A 24,522-nucleotide genomic window follows, 5' to 3' on the forward strand; every position below is an offset into this window, starting at 1 on the left:
TACATTTTGTATGCAAACACAAACATACATTTCATATGCAAACACAAACACCATTTTGTATGCAAACACAAACATCCATTTTGTATGCAAACACAAACATACATTTTGTATGCAAACACAAACATACATTTTGTATGCAAACACAAACATCCATTTTGTATGCAAACACAAACATACATTTTGTATGCAAACACAAACATACATTTTGTATGCAAACACAAACATCCATTTTGTATGCAAACACAAACATCCATTTTGTATGCAAACACAAACATCCATTTTGTATGCAAACACAAACATCCATTTTGTATGCAAACACAAACATACATTTTGTATGCAAACACAAACATACATTTTGTATGCAAACACAAACATCCATTTTGTATGCAAACACAAACATACATTTTGTATGCAAACACAAACATACATTTTGTATGCAAACACAAACATCCATTTTGTATGCAAACACAAACATACATTTTGTATGCAAACACAAACATACATTTTGTATGCAAACACAAACATCCATTTTGTATGCAACCATAAACATACATTTTGTATGCAAACACAAACATACATTTTGTATGCAACCATAAACATACATTTTAAAGACACGTGTGAGATAGTGTGGATACATTTTACCTTGTAGGTGTAGCATCATACATTTAACTGTATATATGTAAATGTATGTATACCAAACCACTGTATGTAAGCAACCGCTCCCGTGACAAAGCTACACCAATGTATCAATGATCCGTGACGTGATCAGTCAACTGTGTAAGAAATCAATCATCCATGTATGTTGCAATCTATGCGTATAAGGACCTGCACGTTTACGTATTCATAAACAAAATAGCTAAGTGGAGGAAATATATTGCATATACTTATTAGCAAATATATTGATGAGGAAAATGTCATATACCAACATACAGCAGAAAATTAATATCTTCGTAAGTCTACAGGAAAATAATGAGACTTTATCCTGCTTACAGAGGTATTAGGATTAGCTACTGTTCTTCATACATATTGACCAACTGGGACTGTATATTTTAAATATAAATATTTTAATATATTTCATTTATATAGATATGAAAATATATTTTACTGCAATGGGAGAAATTAGTTTTAGTTAAATATACTGGGAAGGTAGCAAAAATAGTATAAGACGTTTTAAAAAAGAAAGCGATCTTTTTTTTTTTTTTTTTTTTTTTCCAAATGATAATAATGATATTAAAGCTAGCGATTTCAAATACTAATAATAGGAAGTTTGTAATTCATTTTACTTCATTAAGATTAACGTAGATATTAAATGCTACTATCATTAGAATAATTGAATCCAAGATAAATCGTATATAAATGCAATAAAGAATATGCCTACTATGTACCAATATGCGACGAATGTCAAGTCAATACCAAATGTTATTTCAAATATTGAAAAAGAGTCATGTACAAAAAATGTCCCCAGTTCTGTAAAACATCTACAGCTATTATACTACATGTGGAATTTTAGTCTATCTACGTTCCAATAACAATTGTTGATGTGAAGATGATTATGTTTATCCTTGATTTACAAGATCACACGATATTGAACATTTCGCTTTCATTTCTTTTTATTCATTTCTTTGTCGATCTTAATAAAGATACCCTACCCTTGCTTGTATTTTGTGTTTACTTAAATAAGCGTCGTGATATCTGTGAAGGCATTTTCCCCATCGTGGATGGCACACACTGATTCTTACAAAAAAATCATAAAATGAAACCCATGGAATCGAAATTAAAAAAATGAATACATAATAATAAAATTATCGTTTCTACACCGGAAGTAAAATGTAGAGGTGGAATGCGATAAAATGTCTTCATGGGTTATTTGCATTCTCTTCGAATTTGAAAGGCCAAATTTTTTGGAGATGCTTTTAGCGTAAAGATTTAAAATTTCAGTATCATATTAAAGTATACATTGATATTTAGCCTTTTATTGTTTTCAATATTTCATAATTACGTTTTTGTCGGCGATGTGGCATCTTAAATATCTTGTAAATATCACTGAATAAAAACAACTCATTGTGCGATCCCCAATAGAAGCATGGACCACACTAGAATCCGCTCTAGGTATACTTTAGTTGGATTGCATCCTTAAGACCAAGCTCACTGCAGATTGTCATGATTTTAAATATCCCAATGCTATCTCAATAAGGAGGTTGTATATCTATCATCATACAACGATAGATCACACTTCCATTTACGTTGCCATAGCAACATAGCCAGCTCATGAAAACGACATTATCCATGTGGTAAGGATAGTTCCTGATATCTTAGTGCAGAGATGTTACCAGTGAATCTAAATCACACGACATAAAGGTTTATGGAAGGGATTATCCCCTCCCAGATAACAATGTTTGAGGATTATAATTATCACTGGAAAAAATGCGTAAGCTGATTTTATAAGGCAAATGAAGCTGAAATCCAAACCTTTGATAACACGACCTATTTGTTGTTAAAAACAGTTGTGTGATGAAAACGTCCATCTTCCTGACATCATTACATTTTCGTCAAATTCAGTAGAACGTTTCGTATTTATGACAAATCATGTGTATAGCTTGGTCCTTCTCTGGTATACTTGGTAACAATTTGGAACACAACGCCTGAATTTCCAACCAAATTATTTTCAATTTCTCTTCCATCTTGGTCTCCAGCCAGGCTTCGATTTCAAGATATCAAGTCGCTTGTGCGTTCTCGTTTGGTTACCATTCCATTCCTAAACAAGTTAAAAGGGCATTACTTCGTTCGGACATCAGAAGCGTGCAAAATTTCTATTGATGAAATCTCTGCCCGAATGAGGATTACATGAAATTTTGTGTCTACCAGTAATGCAAGTAACGCCAAAATGTACAGAAAAATGACGTTTCGTACACAAACAACGTCTGCTTCTGCGGATATTTGTGATACATGTACTTTGGGTCGAGTTGGGAATTTTTATGATTTAATACTTGAAGCACTTTTGCTTCTCTTGAGAGTAAAACTGTGGTATTAATTTAAAGATTATAACTTTTACTACCTGGGAAAATATACACATTTCTCATTAAGTTTCATTTTGGTGACATACGCTTTATTCAAACGAAGGAATGCCCCTTTAATCTCCTCTGTGATTGTGGTAAATCGGGTCACAATAGCTATCGAATTGGAAACCTGAACCCTCCAAGTTTACATTTTTTAGCAACATACTGCTAATAGTGACTTGTAAATTAAACCAAGATCTATGAGACGAGGGGGACAGTTGACAACGTATATCATAGCTATATATACTACATTTGTATGTTGAACCCAAGGTGAGAACCAGGATAGTGACACGGGCGTTCAACACAATCAACATCACATCGCACAAGGAAGTTTGCGTCTTTCGGAACATCTCCATATTTGGTATTGGAACCTCTTGTTATTTTTGTCCGACAACAGTCAATGTCTATTGTATATACAACCATGGGAATAAAAACATCCATGATCAAACAACCCTAAAGTCGAAATGAACTGTCGGGCAACTTTACCAAGTCAGAACATGGACAGTGATGATGGTACTGAGGTCACGCGTTGTTTACCTCGTCTTGCACTAATGTAAACAGATGTTTGTTTGTTTGTTTGTTTGTGTTTTACGGCCCATCGACAGCTAGGGTTATTTAGGGCCAAAGAATAAACTATGATTATATTTTATTTTAATTTAAAATCAGATAAAAATGTTCATTTTTCAAAAGCGTCCGTATTGTATATTTAGATCATTAAAAAGGAGGGGTTAAAATCATGAGAAAAAATAACGAATAGTTGATTTGAACTTTGTGATATATATATAACGTCAAAGAGAGTAATGTAAAACGACATTAAGTGCTATAGAATAGATCGGTGTCTTTCAAATTGCTAAATAGTGCTTTCGAATCTATGGAATTGAAAAGAGTTTCAATATTCGGGACTCCAAAGTAGTTATCACGAATGTGCCAAAAATCGGAGCATTCCGTTAGAAATGCTCCACTGTGAATTGAGCATCACATGCATGACATATTGGTGAATCTTCCCGTTTTAAAAGGAACGAATGAGTAGGATATATATACCAGGTACGGAGCCGAGAGAGGACAACTTCCTCTGTAAGATCTCCCCGACTTGGAAAGTATGTTTTAAATTTCGGTTGAACTTTAATAAGTTTGTTGCTCGTCTCGAGAGCCCATTGTGCTGCCATTTACGTTGAATGGCAGTACAAATGACAGGTTTGAAGTCTTTATACGGTAGTTCGATATTTATTTGTTGGGAGATTTGAAGCTTGTATTTGCTTGCCGGTCAACAAGTTCGTTGCCTTTAGTTCCGACATGGCTCGGAATCAAATGCAATGCTTTTTTTTTTTTTGCTTTTTTCTCTCTCAAAGATGAGAGATATTCGGAAGACAAGGTTTTGTACGAGTGTGTTCTAGGATATCGTAATTGTAAACTCTGAAGGACAGACAGAGAGTCAGAAAAAATGATTGCTTTTTGGATGCGGTGTTCATCGTATATATGGTCGAGGGCCAAACTGTAGAGAAAATGGCGGCACCATCGATCAGGTAAACGGATTGAAGAAGAATGGTGATTGGTGTAGCACGCTGTCGAGACCTTTTCACCATCTTTTGAGCCATCAGTGTAGATCTGAACATGATCAGGAAAATCTGCAATGCACTCCCGAAAGGAAGATTTGTGCTCTTCAGGTAATACACTCGACTTTTCCCTCTCATGCAGAGTAAGGTTAATATCAGGTGTTTCGACAAGCCACGGCGGTACATCAGATACGGTGTACTCGCCTATGTTGTCTAAACGTATGTTAAGTTCATGTAGAAAGTTTGAAATTCTTTTGTTTGTAAGAGTTTTTGGTTTTGAGTAAATAAGTTTCGTTATTGCGGATTGAAAATAAGATTGAAAGCCGAGATTTTAGGGGTTTTACTTAAATTGTTTCCTTCGGTCATTTAAAGATGGCTCAATTGGCTCTACGTAATGGTTTTTCACTGGTATTGCTCGAAAAATTGCATCATCTAGCACTAATGTAACCGAAAACAGAGGGATAGGACGAAAGATGAGGCAACCAATGAATATCTACTGCATCTCGGCACGTATCGAGAAATCATTCTCATGCATGTTGAAACATGAAATCTGTGCTCAACCACGCTTTCTTTAAACTCGCTTAAATCATAAAATAGCAGTTTATAAAAGAAAAACCTGAACATTGACAATAATTGATGTCCTCTGAAATTTCGTCAATTACTGACAAACATTTTGATTAAGATAAAGTTATCACCAAAAGCCTAAGCCCACAAAGTTAACTTGAGCACGAGTAAAACTGGTATTCATTTTCTTGTACTTTTCGGAGGTATCTGTGAAGATATATATAATAATCCTGCTCTTCATATTTTGCCATCATTATATATAACTATATTAACATATTGTCATTTAAAACAAAAGAACTGTTTTTATCAGTTCTGAAAATAGTTATTTTTTTCAGATATATAAAACTGCAGTTTAGCTTGATTTTCCCCCTCAAATATCTAGTATGTCAAGCTGAACCAGCATTCTTTACTTTGAAAATATTTAATTTGTTCAAATTCTAATGTCAACCATCTCAAATTTCTAGTTGTTGTAGCTGACCCAACATTCTCTACTTAAAAATATTCAATTTGTTGAAATTTTAACGTCAATCATACACATGGTATTTCTGAATATACATGTACATTCATTTAGTTCCTGGGACACCATTTGACTTCAGAAGACTTTATTTACAACACCAAACCAGGAATAATGTATTTATCAAATTTTATTTGATCACCAGCTGACATCAACAAAAACGTGTACACGACAGTGAAATCTAATGAAAATGAAGGCTTGACATTTCAAAGACATTTCAAAGACATTCCAAAGACATTTCAAAGACATTCCAAAGACATTCCATAGACATTCAAAAGACATTCCAAAGACATTTCAAAGCACTTAACGATTTACATTAAATAATGTGAAATAGTTTTAACTTTGGTTACAGTATGATGTTACTAAGATAAAATTCAACTTTTTTTTTTAGGAAAAAAATAAAGTGTTAATTTCAGAGATGACAACTATTGGCAACTCCTGAGAAATACAGAGTGACAACAAAAGATAGAAAGATGACAACTATTAACAACCTGAGAAATAGGGAGTGACAACAAAAGATGGAATGTCAGAATGTACACAAAACAAGTGTTGCAGAAAGCAAAATACAGTGCATATAATTAGCAGTAAATATTTTAGCGGTTTCCCCAACTTGTCTGATTTGGTTTAAAGGGTTTCTTATCCAATGTATAGCAGTGCCAAAATCTGATATGTAAATATACGAGGATTTGAAAGCAAGTACCATATACTTTTTTTATCGTAAATTTGCAGTAGGACAGCACTACATTCATTAAGATGTTGCAGCAAAATGGAGAAGAAGAATTCAGGGAAGAAGGGTGGAAAGGAGGGAGTGTATCAGAAATTGGGAAGAAAATGCTTGTAATGAGGAAAATATAAGAAGAAACTTCGTTAAAAGAAAGAAAACCTGGTTTGAATGTATGTTGTGATATGGTAACACTGAGGAACAGTTTATAAATCTTTAAAATATATTTCAGATGTCTATACTACCCTATCACATTGAATCACAAAGTGTTCTGATGACTATTTTTGTGGCATTCTGTATTAACAAAACGACTGAAGTCTGTATATCAGGCTGACTGATTTAATCAGGTCAACACATCCTATTGGCAATAGAGAACATACCTCAAATCAGGAAAATTCCCGGAATCCCCCCCCCCCCCCAACACCTCTGTCTTTTCATCAAATTGATGTTTTCAAAAAGAAATCAATACCTTTTCACTTAGCCACCCTTAAAAACACTTCCACTTCATGAATATGAGGTATAACCAACCATCTGGGTTGATGTGTTTTTTTATTTAGACAATACATTTTATTTTACCCCCCCCCCCCATTCAGCAAAGAAACCTTGGGCAACTTCAAAGAGACTTACATACTTTATCATGGCTGCATGGCTGTTAATTGGCAATTAAAACAAGCAAACAAATAGAAAATTGATTTTGAGGGGTTATAACCAACTATTCAAGTCACTGTCCTTTAAATATGCGTGTAAAATAATTAACATGAATCTATTCAAGTGTTTCTGACTGGTAAAAATTTAATGTTTGTTGGAACAATCTCAAATAGCCTGGAGATGAGGTACAAAGTCACATGACTAATGAGGTACAAAGTCACATGACCAATTCAACATACCAGTTCTGTATTTCAGCAGTTATCTCCCCTTTTTATGTAATGACATAACAAATAAATACTGTTATCACTCCTGGAGAATTTACATTAATTTTGTTGTTGTGTAAATATTTCATTTAAAATATATATTTCAAATTATGCAGAAATTAATTTACAAACAAATTCTATAATACCACAAACAAAGCTTCTATTTGACACAGTTTATAACCCTGCCCTGTGTATAAAGAACACTCTGTACAAGGTCAGGAACCTTTCAAAGAGACAGTTGAGGAAACAAGACAAAAAGTCAAAATTAAGTTTATCACAAATAAATAAATAAAAATATACAATTTGCATATATAACAATATAAGTAATTATATAAGTATAGTGTTTACATTTTAAAACAAGCATGTGACAGACAGCTGTTGTGATCATTTTCAAGTTTTATAATCAATTTCATATTCATAGCTCAATAAAACACATCTGACATAATTGTACAATTTAGTCTCACTGAAACACAACAGACTAAATTAGTCTTTCGAAAACACACCTGACCAAATTAGTCTTTCTCATGCATGGGACCAAATTAGTCAATCTCAAAAACAGGTGAATATATCAGTCTCTCTTACACATTCCTTACTTAATTCGCCTCTCTGAAACACACTTTACTAAATTAGTCTCTGAAACACATCTGACTAAATCAGTCTCTCTCACACAATTGACTAAATTATTCTCTCTCACACAATTGACTAAATTATTCTCTCACACAATTGACTAAATCAGTCTCTCTCACACAATTGACCAAATTAGTCTCTCAAAAACACCTGACTAAACTACAGTAGTCTCTCTCAAAAACACCTGACTAAATTAGTCTGTCAAGCACATCCCACTAAACTAGTCTCGAGCACACCTGACTAAATTAGCCTCTCCTACACCATTGACCAAATTAGTCTTCCTCAAACACACATGACCAAATTAGTCTGACACTTCATCCTCAAGTTTCTTTGAAGCCAAACTTTACTAACAATGACAATTTAGTCATTCTGAAACAAGCATGCACAGTTTAGTCTCTTTCAAACACACGGTTGATCTAATCTCTCAGACATGTAACGGTCAGCTAACTGACATAGATTCTCTGTAACACGTTTTTACTAATTCTAGACTTTTTAACACACCTAAGTTTATCGTCTCTCTGGAACACTCTCAAATTTTACACTACGTAGACCAAATTAGTCTATCGGAAACACACCTAGCAAATATACCTATGATATTTATCTACATGAGAGAAAATCATGTTGAAACAAACATTTTAATCAATGAGAGTTATCTCCCTTTGATTGTTTCCCCTTACACAGGAATTTACTGTAATGGGGACTACATACAAAAATAATAAAAAGGCCAGTTATTATCAAATGAAATATATATTAAATTTCCATGACAATTAATAATCAAACTTAACACACTGTACATATCATCTTTACATTCCTTAACAGTTCGCTCAAATTTATTACAGCAACTACAGATACATTGTTCAGTACAAACAAACATACAAATAGCAAGAAATTTAGAAGTAATTTAAGTCCTCTTGATAAAACTGGCCCTCAATGTCACTTTCAACTTTCTTATACATACTTTTCAGTTTCCACCTTCAAATACAACAATGATTTGTGGGGGGAAGAATTGACAGAATTAAATAATCATCAAGGACCATTGAATGGCAAGTCCATAAAGATATTATGGTTTCTGGTATGGGAGAACTAAGGTTTTTGTGGACCTGGACGGATTTTCTGATATAATATCGTACAATTTGAGTTTTTTTTAGCAAAAATATTGGCATAAATCTCATCCTGAAATTACCATCAAATAACAAAACTGATTAGTGAGGAAAAATAAATATTATGTTAATATGCAAATTATGCTGAGCACCATTTAATACAGTATTTTCTTAATTTTTTTTGTTCACTTTTCATGACATCACTCCTTCCAAAATTATTGATCGATGTTGACTTTACCATATTGACACAAAGTCAGTACCACACACATATATTAAGAGGAATGTTTACTTTCAAGCTTTGTCTGATTCCAGTAACATCAGAGTGTACGTACGAAACACAATTGACAATTTTCACATGTCCTTTCTGCCAATTATGTAATCTGAAGTTTTCTGATGATTTCTCTGGCTTTTAAAGAATAAGCCGATAATTTGTCTTACCAATAAGGCTGCAGTACATGACTTTGTAACTTTTAATGGAATGTTAATTATCTGAGGAAAATTAGATTTATCAAAATAAAACAAAAATATGCCAGATTAAATGAATGTGACAATAAATCATATATGTGCCAATAATTAGAAATGCATGGATATTGTTGGTATTACTTATCACAAGTAAGTCAAAAACCAGTTTCAAAATGTTGTTGACAAGAAAATCACTTTAAACTCAAAACTCAAAAATTCTAACCAGTCAAATCTTTATACAGATAGATCTGTAATTACAAACCTCTTAATTAAATCCAAAATCTTTGTCTCATAGCAGTGACTCTAGGGAAAAGTGAAATAGGTAATTTTGTGTCTGTGTTACAACGATGATCGATGATGTATCCGTTTGGCTTTTATCTTCGTTTCAGCAGTAATACAGACATCAAGGCAGAATACTGGTCCATCGAACTTTAAAGAAATTGTCCACCCCACACTGAATTTATGTATTGTCAAGGCGTAAGTTTCCAGATCCGATGTCTGATGAACTTTTCCGGAGATTAACTTTTCCGGAGATTCTCGGAAACTTTTATAAATTAGCAACATTATCATAAAATGTTATTCCTTGAGTTTTTGTTCACGTGAACACTTTATACTATGATCAATTATGGAATTATTTCCTTGTAGGTCCATCCACAACATCACAAGAAGCTTAAACACTTTCCACATATAATGTTGTCCACATGCAAAATCTCTAGAATAAAGCCATGCCTATCTATCACATGTAATATCCTAAGTTTACAATTTATGCAAATATAGCATGTCAACATTCTGGAACAGGAATGACGCCAATTACCGAAAATGTCCATCATGACGACATGGAATTTAAGCAGATGTAGCAAAATAAAAATTCATATTGGTCCAGGAGCAAAATTTGTTTTGGCTACTTTGGAACCGGTGGACGGGAGGGTAGACTGGGGACCGACGGAAGGGTACGACGAATCCTTTGTTGTGTGGATGGAAGAGAGGGTTGGAGGATGGCATTGGCAGTGAACGGTCGAGTAGAAGGGAGGGGTCTTTCTGCTGCAGCTGCTGACGAGCCTCTTATAACAGGCTGTACAGCCTCAGAGTAGATATTGCTGCGATCATACTTTTTCCTGTAACACAAAACGTAGAACACAACCATTATTAATTGATTGAATATTTAGCATAATGATTTATTCTCAAATACCCGTTCTCAAGTGTAAAGTGAGTATTTAAGTTTAGGGAGAGCTTACTTCAGAACTGTTTTAAGCTTACCATATTAAAAAAGATTCTGCGCTAAGCAAGAGTAAGAACTTTTATGGTTCAAAGACTCTGGTATGTCTTGGCAAGAGACAGCACCAAAGCCTTCCTTACAGGGGTGAATGCATGCTCAATGGTTGTCCAAAAATGAGGTAGAGTCAAGCGAGACATTTGGAAGAAAAAAGATCTTTAGTGAGAAGAAAGAAAAAAATTAAGTCGCCGCTTACAATCATGCAATGGGGGCAGCAGGTACAATTCTTATGCTCCACCTACAGGACAGAATTATCTGTTACTTAGTTCATATCTGTAGGAGCTAGTTAAATTTGTAACTCTTGTACAATCTTGACAAGTAAAACCATATTTACCTGAGACTACTAGACCCTGACCCAGCAGATAGAGGGCTAGGCTCGTCTGTAGACGTAGCATATGAAGGGGCTCGGGGTAGACCCAGATTGTCCGACACCCTGAGTGGACCCCTCACAGGACTATTTCCTCTCACACCAGTGATTGGCTTCATAGGAGGAGATGGGCGCATTGGGCCTCTTGACTTGGGACGAGCACCCTCACTTCCTGACAACTGGTCAAGCATCGACCTGGCAGGGACACTAGTGGTCAAGTCCTGGTCATCAGGTGACCGCTGTTTACTGCGAAGGCTGTCTGTAACCATTTTGTGATTCGTCAATCTGTCGTCTGAAAAGAAATTTATATTATGACCAAGAGGTAAACTTGATACTTATTCCTACGTGCATACATTATGTATAATATCGTAAAGGGACATAACTCCTAAGAAAATTAAGGAAACGAAAAAAAAAATCTTCCCATTCCCAGAACTCCAATTGATTGGCTGAATCACTTCTATCAATTATTGAATTCCCTTCCTTTCACATGCTAGCTGACAAATCCAAATTAGATCATCAAACAAGCCTTTTGTCTATCTATATCAAAAGACGATTGAATGGTGTTTCAAAAATCAAAACTGTCACCCACAGCTTTTTAAATGCTCTGATGTTAAAATCAGCTCTTCTTGATTTTCTTAATGCCAATACCAAAACGGATCAGGGATTGATTTTTTCATTATTGAAAACTTCAAATGAGCATGTTTTCATTAGCATGTCATTATCTAAGAATTTCTGCGGTCTACAATTTTTTCTTTCAATTGAAAACAAAATCATAAGCCTTCCATGTACCATTTTTTTAACAATGCAAATAACATCACAATATTCAAGACTTTGAAATGTTTGTTTCAGTCTCATATCACCAATTTTGATTTAGAACTATATGGCTTTGATTATTTTGTATTTTTTCTTATAAGGTTTTCAGATGCAAATGTATTATCATTGTCATAAAAGTATTGCTTTCTGCAAAAATTTGTGCGAAATCTCAAAATTATAGAAGCTTCGCCCTTAAAGGTTATAGTATCCTGTAAGTAAATGTATGAGATCTACATCTTTGTAGAACTAAGAAGGTAGAACCTGGCTAAAAGAGTTTATTACCTTTTTCTGTAATATCTGCACCAAGAGGGGTGATCCCAAGGTTGTCATCCAATTCCTCATCTTCATCCGATGTGATTTCCTCACCAGAAAGGCTGATCGCATCATCGTGGTCCACGACTAAAACTTGAGGGGCCTTGGCCTCCTTAATCTTTATCATACGCCTGCGGGGGGAAAATTGTATGATAACGAGGAAGGATTCATAAATATAAAATTATTTAAAACCGGTGCCAAAAGTAGTGTATGTATATACACCTAGATCAGGGATAATATAGGAATTTGGGAATATACTACCCATTACGTAATTTCGGGAAAATGAAGGGCTGCAATGTCTTGAATTATTCTTTAAACTTTAACATTTACGGCTATTCTTTAATTGCTATGATTCTTACAGATTTCATGAAAATTTGGGGGAGTTCTCCTGTTTTGGAGAATTTTCAGCTGTTTTATGGGATTTTTATTGAAGGGGAATTTGTTTTTATTCAAAGGGGAAAAACACCATCAGTGGGGAATACTACCTAATTTCGGTAGTAAAATCGGTCTAGATTACGGTAACCTTTGTTATAATGCAGTGTTATATCATTTATTGTTGTATGGGTCATGGTCACTTTCCTACAGTTTGTGTTAAGTTTTTGTTACACAAACTATCCTACAGCATAGTATTGTAACACAACAGCATATAGCCAAAATCAACATAGATCTTCGAATTTCATAATCTTATTTGAACAACTTTGTAGCCCTTCACCTCAGCATGCTACAGGCCAAATATCAAGTCCCTGGGCCTCTTGGTTATTGAGAAGAAGTCGTTTGAAGATTATAGCCTATTTGACCCATGTGACCTTGAATGAAGGCCAAGGTCATTTATTTGAACAAACTTTGTAGCCCTTCACCCCAGCATGCTTCACCCCTAATATCAAGTCGCAGGGCCTCTTGGTTATTGAGAAGAAGTCGTTTGAACTTCGTACACTTTTTTCACCTCTATGTACACATGCTGCCCTGGTCATTGGTCTGATGAAGGTGACATACTGTATTAGTTATCGAAACGTCACATATAAACATTCATTTGTTGTGAAACAAACCTTTTACATAAACCATATTTTCCAACCCGAAGAAAATGTTAAGAGAAATCATTTTCCTAGAGTTTTGTTAAAACTCTGGGTCATATCATATGTAAAATTTCAATATTTCTAGAATTTCTATGGGTTCAACAAAATTTTTGAGTCTATTAACTGGGACTCTCATATTGATTTATCATTGAAGATGACACCAAGTGTTTACTTCTTGTACTTTGTTTTGTCTTTTTTTTTTATCAAGAAACAAATTTATGTCCACTGCAATACAGAATAACAAACAGGCTAACTAAAGTAGATCTCAAATTCCCACATTTGGTATTAAGTGGGGGATATGTGTAATGGAGTCACACATAGAATGTGGGGAGACTTTCAAAAGGCACTTTCATTGGGTAAGTGGGGGGAGATGTCAAAAGGCATCAAGGACAATACTTTTATCAGATTTATATTGGATATTACTATAATTCCAAGACTTCTGATAAAATTTGTACTTGAAGACAACCCATTTTGATAGGTCATATCTACACTGATAGATTGAAATATACAGCTGAAATTGACGAGCACAATATGATATTTACTGATGACTTACTTTTCATGTTCCTGTTTCCAGGCCCGTAATTCTGACATTATTTCTGATCGATCTCTGTCGTCCTCCTGTGGTAGATCGTACGTATGCTCTGGCTGATGTTTAAACTAAAACAAAAAATAGTTTTATAAAGCATCAATAATCTACAATTTAAATCTATTACTTTTTTTTTACTATGAAAGTTACACATTTTACTCTCATAGGGATCACAACCAGTGTTTGTTGCAAGTGAAAATCTGTTTTTTTGTTTTTGTTTTTTTGTTTTTGTTTTTTAATATTTGTTTATTTTAATTTATTAATTTATATTTTTCAAGAACATGAATTTCAGAGATAACTGACATCACTTCAGAAATATCATCCTGACCAATTTAATTGCAATTTCAATGACTCTGTCTCTTGGTTTGGAGGAACTTGTTCTCTGTGACCTTGTAAGGGGTCAAGGTCATTTATTTCAAGCAAGTCTTACTGTCTATTCAGGTTGCAGCCTACCTGTGGGAACATTTTAGGAGCTGTTGCCTCTTTGTTTTCGGGTCCTGTGATGCGTCGCCGTGACAACAAGGCTTTGGAGGGGTTACCACAGATGACCTTCCCTAAAGTCAGATCACTTGATGCTTCTTCTGACCGCACATCTGAAACAGAAAATAAAATTTGTCTGGTGGTTCACACAGAGCAAAATATCTGTATACATATGTCACACTTTATGGCTAAAACAAGGAATATATGTTTTTTTGGCTCTTTGTCCTATGACAAGGAAAACATCATTTCTCTCCTCCAAGATATGAATTTTCACTGTGTAATATATACCTTAAATGCTGCAAGCTTTGTTTGCTTTATATACAAATAATGACTGACACAGAAGAATTATGGCATAATATTTGGGCTCACCTCTGTAGGTGGCCTTCAGTATTATTTTTAGAATGAACATAAAAACGCATAAATTCAGATATATAAAGCAAAGGTGAGCAGCAAAGCTATGCCCAAGTAAGTGTTGAATTATATTTGAAGATATATCAATTGTTGAGCTGGGAAGGAGGGAGGGAGGTTTTTGTTTATAAAAACAGTCACTTCATAATTAGTAAATTTTGTTTAGAATTGTACTAATGAAAATTATTAAAGATTGTGACAGTGAAAATTTTGCTGACGAAGATGTGGGCACTAATGACCACTCAAGTTTTAACTCTAATAGCTGACCTGTATGAAATACCAAATAAGGTAACGTGGGTGGAGCCCAAGCTATGTATCCGAAAAATTGGTGACATGAGCAAAAATGTGTTTGCAATCAGACTTTCATAAATGCATAAGAACTTCAATATTTCCTTCCAATAAACCTTTTTCATTGATGTTACTCTAAGATTTGTATGAAAACATGTGTAAGACTGTTTTATCTTTGATATTTCACAAGAAATATGATTTTTGTACGTTGAAAATTGGTAAGTATGATTATTATAGTTATGATAATAATGAGTTGGTGATAAACAATCGTCAAATATCTCATTAATTACGGTTATGACTATGAAAAAAATATATTTTCAGGTATTTTCTAAATTAATTCACCTTGAGAATTTTTTCCATGACAACTGGACATATATTTTTCACTTGAACATCGCAGATCCTATCACTGTAATTGTAAAAACACCAAGTTGGTTGTAGACCTTTGTCTGATATGCTGTACCTAGGCCATTTAATTTTTCTGAGATACATACCAGTAGTATTTGTGTTACTGGCCGTGCCAGGCCGAGCTGTGCCAGGGCGTAAACTTCCTGATGTTGTTGCAGGGCGCCTTGAACCTGTCAAAGGACGGAAACCTGATGAAGGCCTCATGGCACTTCCAGGTCTATAGGCAGTGGAGGGACGCAAGGACGCACTGCTAGGACGACTCGAGTCTGATGGACCTGGGACATCAACAATAGAGTCATTTACTGTAGACACATAACAAACCGAGCCAGTTGTTAGTAAATAATCCCAAATGTCACTTACATATGATGCGTCAACATCACTCCAAGGTCATTTACTGAATATATTTAAACATCGGGACAGCATCATTTAAAATCAAAACATAAACAAAAGCAGGATAATTTTTTAAAACTGGGAGTCATTTTGAAATCCCAATATTCTAAGGCTTTGAAATAGATACATGTGCTAATAATAAAATTGCTAAAACTAGATCAACCAAAATTAAAATTGATAGAAAAATTATAATCCAGTTTTGGAAATTAAGATTGATAGAAAAAATTAGAATCCAGCGTTGGAAATCAAAATTGATAGAAAAAATTATGATCCACTTTTGGTAAAACCACAAACATTTTTAAACAATCAAAAACACAATCTTTACATAACATCACTTTTTTCTCACCTCCCCCTCCATCAGAAGCTTCTAAGCTCTCCATTGACCCTGTCAGTCCTAAATCTTTGTGTAACTCCTCTAAAAAGGCCCAGTCGGCATCAAAAACATTTTTTGGTTTGCTCGATATTGACTCAATCATTAATGGCTCGTCATCCAGTGTGACAACGTGAGGAATGCTTCTCTTCACTTCTTGTCTGTAGTCGTAATTTGCCTGTAATATTTTTAAAACAAAAGGCCCATTGGTCCTGCTGGTTGCCAAGTACAAAGAAACATAGTGTTAAGCAGAACCTAAATTCTAAAAGTGATACTTTTGTCGTCAATATATCTAGGTAAACACTTCACATCATCATATTTTATGAAATTCTAGATCAGGGGTTTGTGAACTGAAAATGGGCAAAAGTGGGGGAGGGGTGAGCTTATCCCTGTAAATAACCCACCCTCCATCTTGGATTATGATATGGAAGAGGATAGCCAAATCTATGTCAATATGTATGACTGAAATGATTCAACAAAAACAAATTAATATGGTGCTGGTAATATTCCTTCTGGGTTAGCAACAGCAAAAATTGTTGATTTATTTCACAGACAATATTTTGCTGATATAAGACTTACATTGTTTTTGTCCAGTTTGGGATGAACTGCTAAATCTTCAGATTTATTTCATAGAGAATATTTTTGGATGAGACTTCCATCATCTTTGTTTGGTGTGAGATGAATGGCTAAATTTATAGATTTATTTCATATTGAATATTTTCTGTGTACTACTTACATCATCTTTATCCGGTGCAGGGTGAACACAAAGTGGGTTTGCCTCTAATGTGAGTTTCCTCAACTTGAGGCAGAATGACAAGTACTGAATTTGTGATATATCGTCTAAATTATTCCTGAAAAAAATAAGACAAAATTATTTGTTAAGTTTTACTTGCTGAGAGAACAATAAATACAATGTTTCTTATGTAATAATGCAGTGCTGACCTTAATCTGTAATTCAAATTAGAGGGTGGGCTTATCAAATATAAATTTTAAATTTCTATTGACCTGCAATAGACATGGGTGGGCTTATTATCAGACATGGGTTTATTATCAGGCATGGGTTTATTATCAGGCATGGGTTTATTATCAGACGTGGGCTTATTATCAGACGTGGGTTTATTATCAGGCGTGGGTTTATTATCAGACGTGGGTTTATTATCAGGCGTGGGTTTATTATCAGACATGGGTTTATTATCAGGCGTGGGTTTATTATCAGACGTGGGCTTATTATCAGACGTGGGTTTATTATCAGACGTGGGTTTATTATCAGGCGTGGGTTTATTATCAGACATGGGTTTATTATCAGACGTGGGTTTATTATCAGACGTGGGTTTATTATCAGGCGTGGGTTTATTATCAGACGTGGGTTTATTATCAGACGTGGGTTTATTATCAGACGTGGGTTTATTATCAGACGTGGGTTTATTATCAGACGTGGGCTTATTATCAGACATGGGTTTATTATCAGACATGGGTTTATTATCAGACGTGGGTTTATTATCAGACGTGGGTTTATTATCAGACGTGGGCTTATTATCAGACATGGGTTTATTATCAGACGTGGGCTTATTATCAGACATGGGTTTATTATCAGACATGGGCTTATTATCAGACGTGGGTTTATTATCAGACATGGGTTTATTATCAGACGTGGGTTTATTATCAGACGTGGGTTTATTATCAGACGTGGGTTTATTATCAGACGTGGACTTATTATCAGACGTGGACTTATTATCAGACGTCGGTTTATTATCAGACATGGACTTATTATCAGACATGGGTTTATTATCAGGAATGGGCTTATTACCAGACATGGACTTATTATCAGACGTGGACTTATTATCAGACGTGGGTTTATTATCAGACGTGGGTTTATTATCAGACATGGGTTTATTATCAGACGTGGGTTTATTATCAGACGTGGGTTTATTATCAGGCATGGGTTTATTATCAGACGTGGGTTATTACCAGCCTGACATGGGGTTATTACCAGACATGGGGTTATTACCAGACGTGGGTTTATTATCAGACGTGGGTTTATTATCAGACGTGGGTTTATTATCAGACGTGGGTTTATTATCAGGCATGGGTTTATTATCAGACGTGGGTTTATTATCAGACGTGGGTTTATTATCAGGCATGGGTTTATTATCAGACGTGGGTTATTACCTGACATGGGGTTATTACCAGACATAGCTTATTATCAGATATGAGTTTATTAACAGACATGGACTTATTATCAGACATGGGCTTATTACTAGACATGGACTTATTATCAGACATGGACTTATTATCAGACATGGGCTTATTATCAGACATGGGCTTATTATTTGGACATGGGCTTTTAATCCAACAAGGACACATTATCGGTTATGGGCTTATTATCAGACATGGGCTTATTACCAGATTGAAACAATTAAAAGTTGGAGCTTGATACAGAATAATCTTCAATCAATAAACAATACTGGATGGCAGAAATCAATAACCGCTGTATTTGAAATAAAGACATACTGGATATAGAATCATAATTCATGAACTATTTCATTGTTTTGGTAGATAATTAGGCACATTAATTACAGAATTATCTTAATTATTGCCATGAGAACCACATGGTAAATTTAATATAATTTTATTGTTGAAGACCAAACAGGACAAAAAAAGCCAGACAGTTAGGTTAATTAACCTAAATGTGTCTAAAATTCATTCCAATAAGCTGATGAATACTTTCATTCAATCACTGATCAGAAAATTTATATATTTTTGGCGTCAACAAGTGAAAAAAAAATGTGTGCCATGTACTTCTGTTTAAAACATTCTGTTTGATTTGAAATCCCAATCCTATTAAGGTCCTCTGCATTACTGACAAGTCCTAGAAGGACGAAACAGTTATATGATACAGTTTAATTAATTGTTGCTCTGCTGTATTTAACTCCAAATTTGTTTTGAAAGGTTTTAATATGTTAAGTGTTTTTTTTGTGCAATACCTGAGATATACTCACCCTTCTAAATCTAGAATTTGAAGTTTATCTAACATGCTGAGAGGACTGATATCGGAAATTTCATTGTACGATAGGTATAATTCCTTGAGACTGCTCATCGAGGATGCACCGTCAAGTTCAACGAGGGAACATCGCGACATCCACAGTACTTGTACAAACCGCAGTGATGATCCTAGATCCCTGAAATACATCAAGTATCAACATTAAAAACTCAAAATCAACATAAAAAACCTCAAAATCAACGTAAAAAACTCAAAATCAACATAAAAAAAATCTCAAAATCAACGTAAAAAACTCAAAATCAACATAAAAAACTCAAAATCAACATTAAAAAACTCAAAATCAACATAAAAAATCTCAAAATCAACGTAAAAAACTCAAAATCAACATTAAAAAAATCTCAAAATCAACGTAAAAAACTCAAAATCAACATAAAAAACTCAAAATCAACATTAAAAAACTCAAAATCAACATAAAAAATCTCAAAATCAACATCAAAAACTCAGAATCAACATTAAAAACCTCAAAATCAAGATAAAAAAACCCTCAGAATCAACATTAAAAACTCAAAATCAACATTAAAACCTCAGAATCAACATTAAAAAAACTCAAAATCAACATAAAAAACCTCAAAATCAACATAAAAAACTCAGAATCAACATTAAAAACTCAAAATCAACATTAAAAAACTCAGAATCAACATAAATTTTTAAAAATAATGGTTTAGTCAGATGTTGAAATAAACGAAAAAATTAACATTGCATGATGTGACGTCTTTCAGAAATCATGTTACTAAATCAAACGATCATTTTATCTAAATGAAGTCCATATTTATATCTAGCTATTATCACATTCTGTGTCCCTAGGGTTTAAGATTTGAAATGATGACAAAATACTTTTATACATTTTAATCAAACTTCATATATTCATGGTCAAGTTTGAGAATATCTCAAAGTAGTTCATGTTTCAGGGTGCCAAGGTCAAGGACAAGGTCATTGTTACTATTAATAGCACTCTAGTAACTTCTTGTTTAAAAGGTCAAGTAGATTACCTTAACAAGCATCGTGTTTCAGAGTGTAAAGGTCAAGGTCACTGTTACTACTTAAGTATGGCTTCTATCATAACAGAATATTCCAGCAGGTATATTTGGCACATGAGGGGATTTTATTGGTGGGCACTCACTGCTTGAAAACTACATATTGTACTGTACACAGGTGAAACAACGGACCGGTCACTCATCCAAGAGCTGACCACACTCAATGTTGCTTAAATTCCGAACAGAGACACGACACACAATCGCACAGCCACAAAAGCTAGCTTTTGGACTATGCAGCTGAAATGCCCACATCCATGAACCATCACAATATAATATATATACACAGAAAAGACACTGGTGATTTTTTTTTTATTTCTTCCAGTCCTGATGAAATGGCCAGAGGAAAGTAGCCAGACAAAATACAATACTGACCTGATACAGGGTATAACACTGTTGGAGAGTCTTAGTTGAGACAAGTTTGGTAGTAATGATCCGAAATTCCCCAGACTGGTGTCAGAAGTATCAACCTTCAGTTCCAGACTGCTCACTGAATCTAGATTCTGTACTCCAGTCAAAAGTTTCTAAAATAAAAATCATCGGAAAGTCAAAACAGATTCTGTACTCCAGTCAAAAGTTTCTAAAACAAAAATTACCGGAATGTATAACAGATTCTATACCCCAGTCAAAAGTTTCTACAGCAGAAAATTACAAAAATATATTTTCAAGTGAACACTTTTTTACTGCTTGGAGCTTCCATTGGGGTTTCTCCTCCAGTCATTTATGATTGATTAAAAACATTAATGAAGAAACTATTATAGATCTATATAAATATATATTATATTTAATACCCCAAAAATTTTTTTTTTACTATGACCACCCTCAAACAGTTTGAGCTTCTCTTTTTAATTTAAAGAGAATAAATAATTTAATAATTTTGCATTGCATCCTGAACAAATTCTATCTTGCTCCATATCTATAGATGGTACACTTGTCGTTGTATCAGCAATTATTTTTAGGCGGTTTTTATTAATGTTTCTTTTCCATTCGCTGGTGTTAATTAGATCATATTTTTATACCTTGGATGCCATATTTGGTATATTTTTGAGATACGCTGTGTAGACCCTGTAGGAGATGAAGTATCATTGAAGTTAAAGTTACCAATTTGCCCGGAGAGAGGTACTGCTCCAGTAGGACATCACTGTCCTCTAACACTATTGGTTCTGGGTTCACTCTAGTATCCTTAAACTCTGTGATCTGCACCCCTCGGGCCAGGGCGCTGACCGGTCTCCCACCAAAGTCAGAAGTCATGTTTTGTAGCCTGTAAAATACAAATTCATGCATTACTTAATGTAAATGTAATGAAAATCCAAGGAGTGTTTCATCATAATTGTAAGAGAAACACTTTGTTCTCAGAATTCTCACAATTCTGATGTTGATTTTTTGTTAATTTCCAATGATTTTGGTTTCTCTGATTTGTATAAGCCTTTCACCCCTACTGGCCATATTGGACTTCAAATGATACACGAATGGAAGAGTCCACTAAAATTTCATAGGGTTGAAAGGGTTAAGCTGTGTGCCAGATTGGTATACCTGTTAGCAGAACATAACTATTTGGTTGAGTAGACAATACATTTTGTGATTTAAATGTTTTCTCACAGATTTTGTTAAAGATCGCTTTGAAAATTACATGCATACTAATCACTGTCATGGAGTATGTTGATTTAAGATTTAGTACATGTGTGGACCATAAGATATATAGTGTCTGGACAATGAAACTTTACAGAAACAGTTGAGATATAACTGAATCTATCTAATAAGTTAATGTTCCATTGGTGTTTAAAGCACATGAGTCTAGCCAAGCATTGAAGTGAAAGACAGAAATGTAGCCATCTCGACAAAAATTGCAGTGAAAGGACAATGAAACTCAGGACAAGCATTGCCATGAATATGACTTTTGACAATTAATTGACATCTGGACAAACATTGCAGTGATTGTGACTTTAGATTAATCAAGTTATGACAATTAAGGATTGCTGTGAACGGGACCTTTGATAATTAAAATCTGGACAAGCTCTGCAAAAGATGCAATTTTGGATAATTCAAGTCATATATATGGCAAGCATTGCAGTGAATGTGACTTTTATAATGTTTTGTTACTTGTTACAATTACTTGTCATCGAGTTCTACTGTTAGGCTTAGGAGCCTCTCTGAGCCATTTTGGTATAGAATTTTTTTTTTCCTGGAAGCAAAAGCCGTGGATCCTAGAAGATACCGGAGGTTTCACGTAAAATCCAGGTAATGAGTAAGGAGGAGTGATCCCAACACAGAGTTTCGTCCCGAAATTTATTCCTTGAGTTGTTAATATGTTTAATATTCCTTGAGTTGTTTACATGTTAAACATGTAAACAATTCAGGGAATAAATTTCTGGACCAAACTCTGTGTTGGGATCACTCCTCCTTACTCATTTTCTGCTCCATCTGGTGATGACTGTACATGTCCTTGCCCTATGCATGGAACACCATCAGAAATGGCATTTGGTAGCTACTGTAAGTCGAAATGGGTATGATCTCAAGAGAGATTGACCTCAAAATTAAGATGGGAAGGAATGTGGTAAAACTAGACAGCACTAGGCTTTTGAGCTTAACGTCCAGTCTTTTGGCTCTATTGTTAGAACGCTCGGAGGTACTGGGTTGGATTCCCAGTCCATCACAACAGAAGTATGAATCATGTGATATATCAGCTTACCTGTAACACAGGGTATCCTGTGTAAGAGCCATGAGAATCAACTGTCAAAGCAGATCAGTATATCAGCACCTTGTCCACAGGGATCCTCTATGAAACAGACAAAAAATAATATAAGCATTCATATGATAGTCTGTCTACTTTGTTCCATTTTCTTTTTAATAGATCAGGGAGGATAAGGGAATTCTTAATTTCAAATATGATATTTTCATATTTCTGTTCTACTGTAGTAGGAGTGGAAAAATGCACGGGCAGACCGGGGTTCGAACCTGGGACCTCTCAACACTAGCTGAATGCTCTACCGATTGAGCTACCTGGTCGCCGATGATCGCCCCGGTCCATTTCCGCTACATTACAAAACTGGTTAAAGGTCATTTGCCAATTGCATAAGAGCATCAGTTTAGAATTCATATATGGTCTGATCACAGGGGCATGTCTAGTTTTATATTACAAAAAATAGTCAGAAATACCTATATATATTGACATATATAGGTATTTCTGACTATTTTTTGTAATATAAAACTAGACATGCCCCTGTGGTCTGATCCTCTCTATATCTTCCTCTCCACTTCGATCTTTTCTTACTTAGCTAGATTTATATTAAATTATTTTAGATGTAAAACAGTGGTAATGAAATAATCTGCATAATTTCATATCATAATCACAAAATGTGGAGTGGAATAAAAAAATGGAATTCAGTAGAACACAATATTATGTTCAACTCCTAAAGTACATGTCAAGCATAATCATATCATTCAAACTTTGCCTTTTTGTCAGTAATCAGAAGTGAAATAAAAAAGAACTTTGGTTATTTAAAAAAAACTGTGGCCAAAATGACCCCTCTTAATGTGGAAAAAAAGACCAATTCTTAAAATACACAAACCAGAACTCTCGTAAAACAATAATACAATTTTAAAAACAAATCATATATAATATGTATATATATACATACATGGGAAAACTGTTCATTCTTTAATCTCTATACAGGTGTAAAAGCATTGTGTTTTCTGTATAAAAGCAGGTGCCAAAAACTGTAACTCTGATAGACACCTAATCGTGAATGCTAAATTAAACATTTGGTCGATTCACTCTTTGCATATCTCGAAGAAGTGAAACGATAATAATATGATAACTATTAATAGATATTAAGAAGCACTTCTGTGTGCAGAAGAATGCTCTGATACAAAATGATGAGATGGTGCTGTTAAAACATCAATATCACCGATCTCGACACAGCTTCCATAACAACGTCGATTTCATGTAGTATTTCTGACTTACAAATTACCTGAATACATCCCTTTCGACAATCAATGAAAAGAGTATATCCTGCTACATAACTGTCGACTTGCAACTTAAGTTTGAGATCAAGTTATAACGCTTCACAGTTAACAATTAGTTTGTATGCGGTTGCAACGGACGCAAGTTCGCCATGTTGGAATTCCGTATTTAATACGCATGCGTCGAACTGACT

The 24,522-nt window shown here is 34.5% G+C and overlaps 1 protein-coding gene across 1 annotated transcript; it reads right to left on the bottom strand.

Annotated features, from left to right (window-relative positions):
* Window positions 1–10,030: 10,030 nt before the first annotated feature.
* Window positions 10,031–24,488, bottom strand: LOC117335397 (leucine-rich repeat-containing protein 56-like). Its single transcript, XM_033895358.1, has 13 exons — window positions 24,337–24,488; window positions 23,055–23,141; window positions 21,467–21,626; window positions 20,741–20,889; window positions 19,273–19,452; window positions 17,010–17,124; window positions 16,250–16,451; window positions 15,600–15,788; window positions 14,386–14,525; window positions 13,900–14,003; window positions 12,244–12,404; window positions 11,116–11,440; window positions 10,031–10,623 (listed from the first exon to the last, which is right to left on the bottom strand). The coding sequence occupies exons 2-13, from the start codon at window positions 23,084–23,086 to the stop codon at window positions 10,410–10,412; spliced, it is 1,971 nt and encodes a 656-aa protein (XP_033751249.1). The 5' UTR covers window positions 23,087–23,141; window positions 24,337–24,488; the 3' UTR covers window positions 10,031–10,409.
* Window positions 24,489–24,522: the final 34 nt, after the last annotated feature.

The sequence above is a fragment of the Pecten maximus genome, chromosome 10 (assembly GCF_902652985.1).
Source record: "Pecten maximus chromosome 10, xPecMax1.1, whole genome shotgun sequence".
Taxonomy (NCBI): Eukaryota; Metazoa; Mollusca; class Bivalvia; order Pectinida; family Pectinidae; genus Pecten; species Pecten maximus.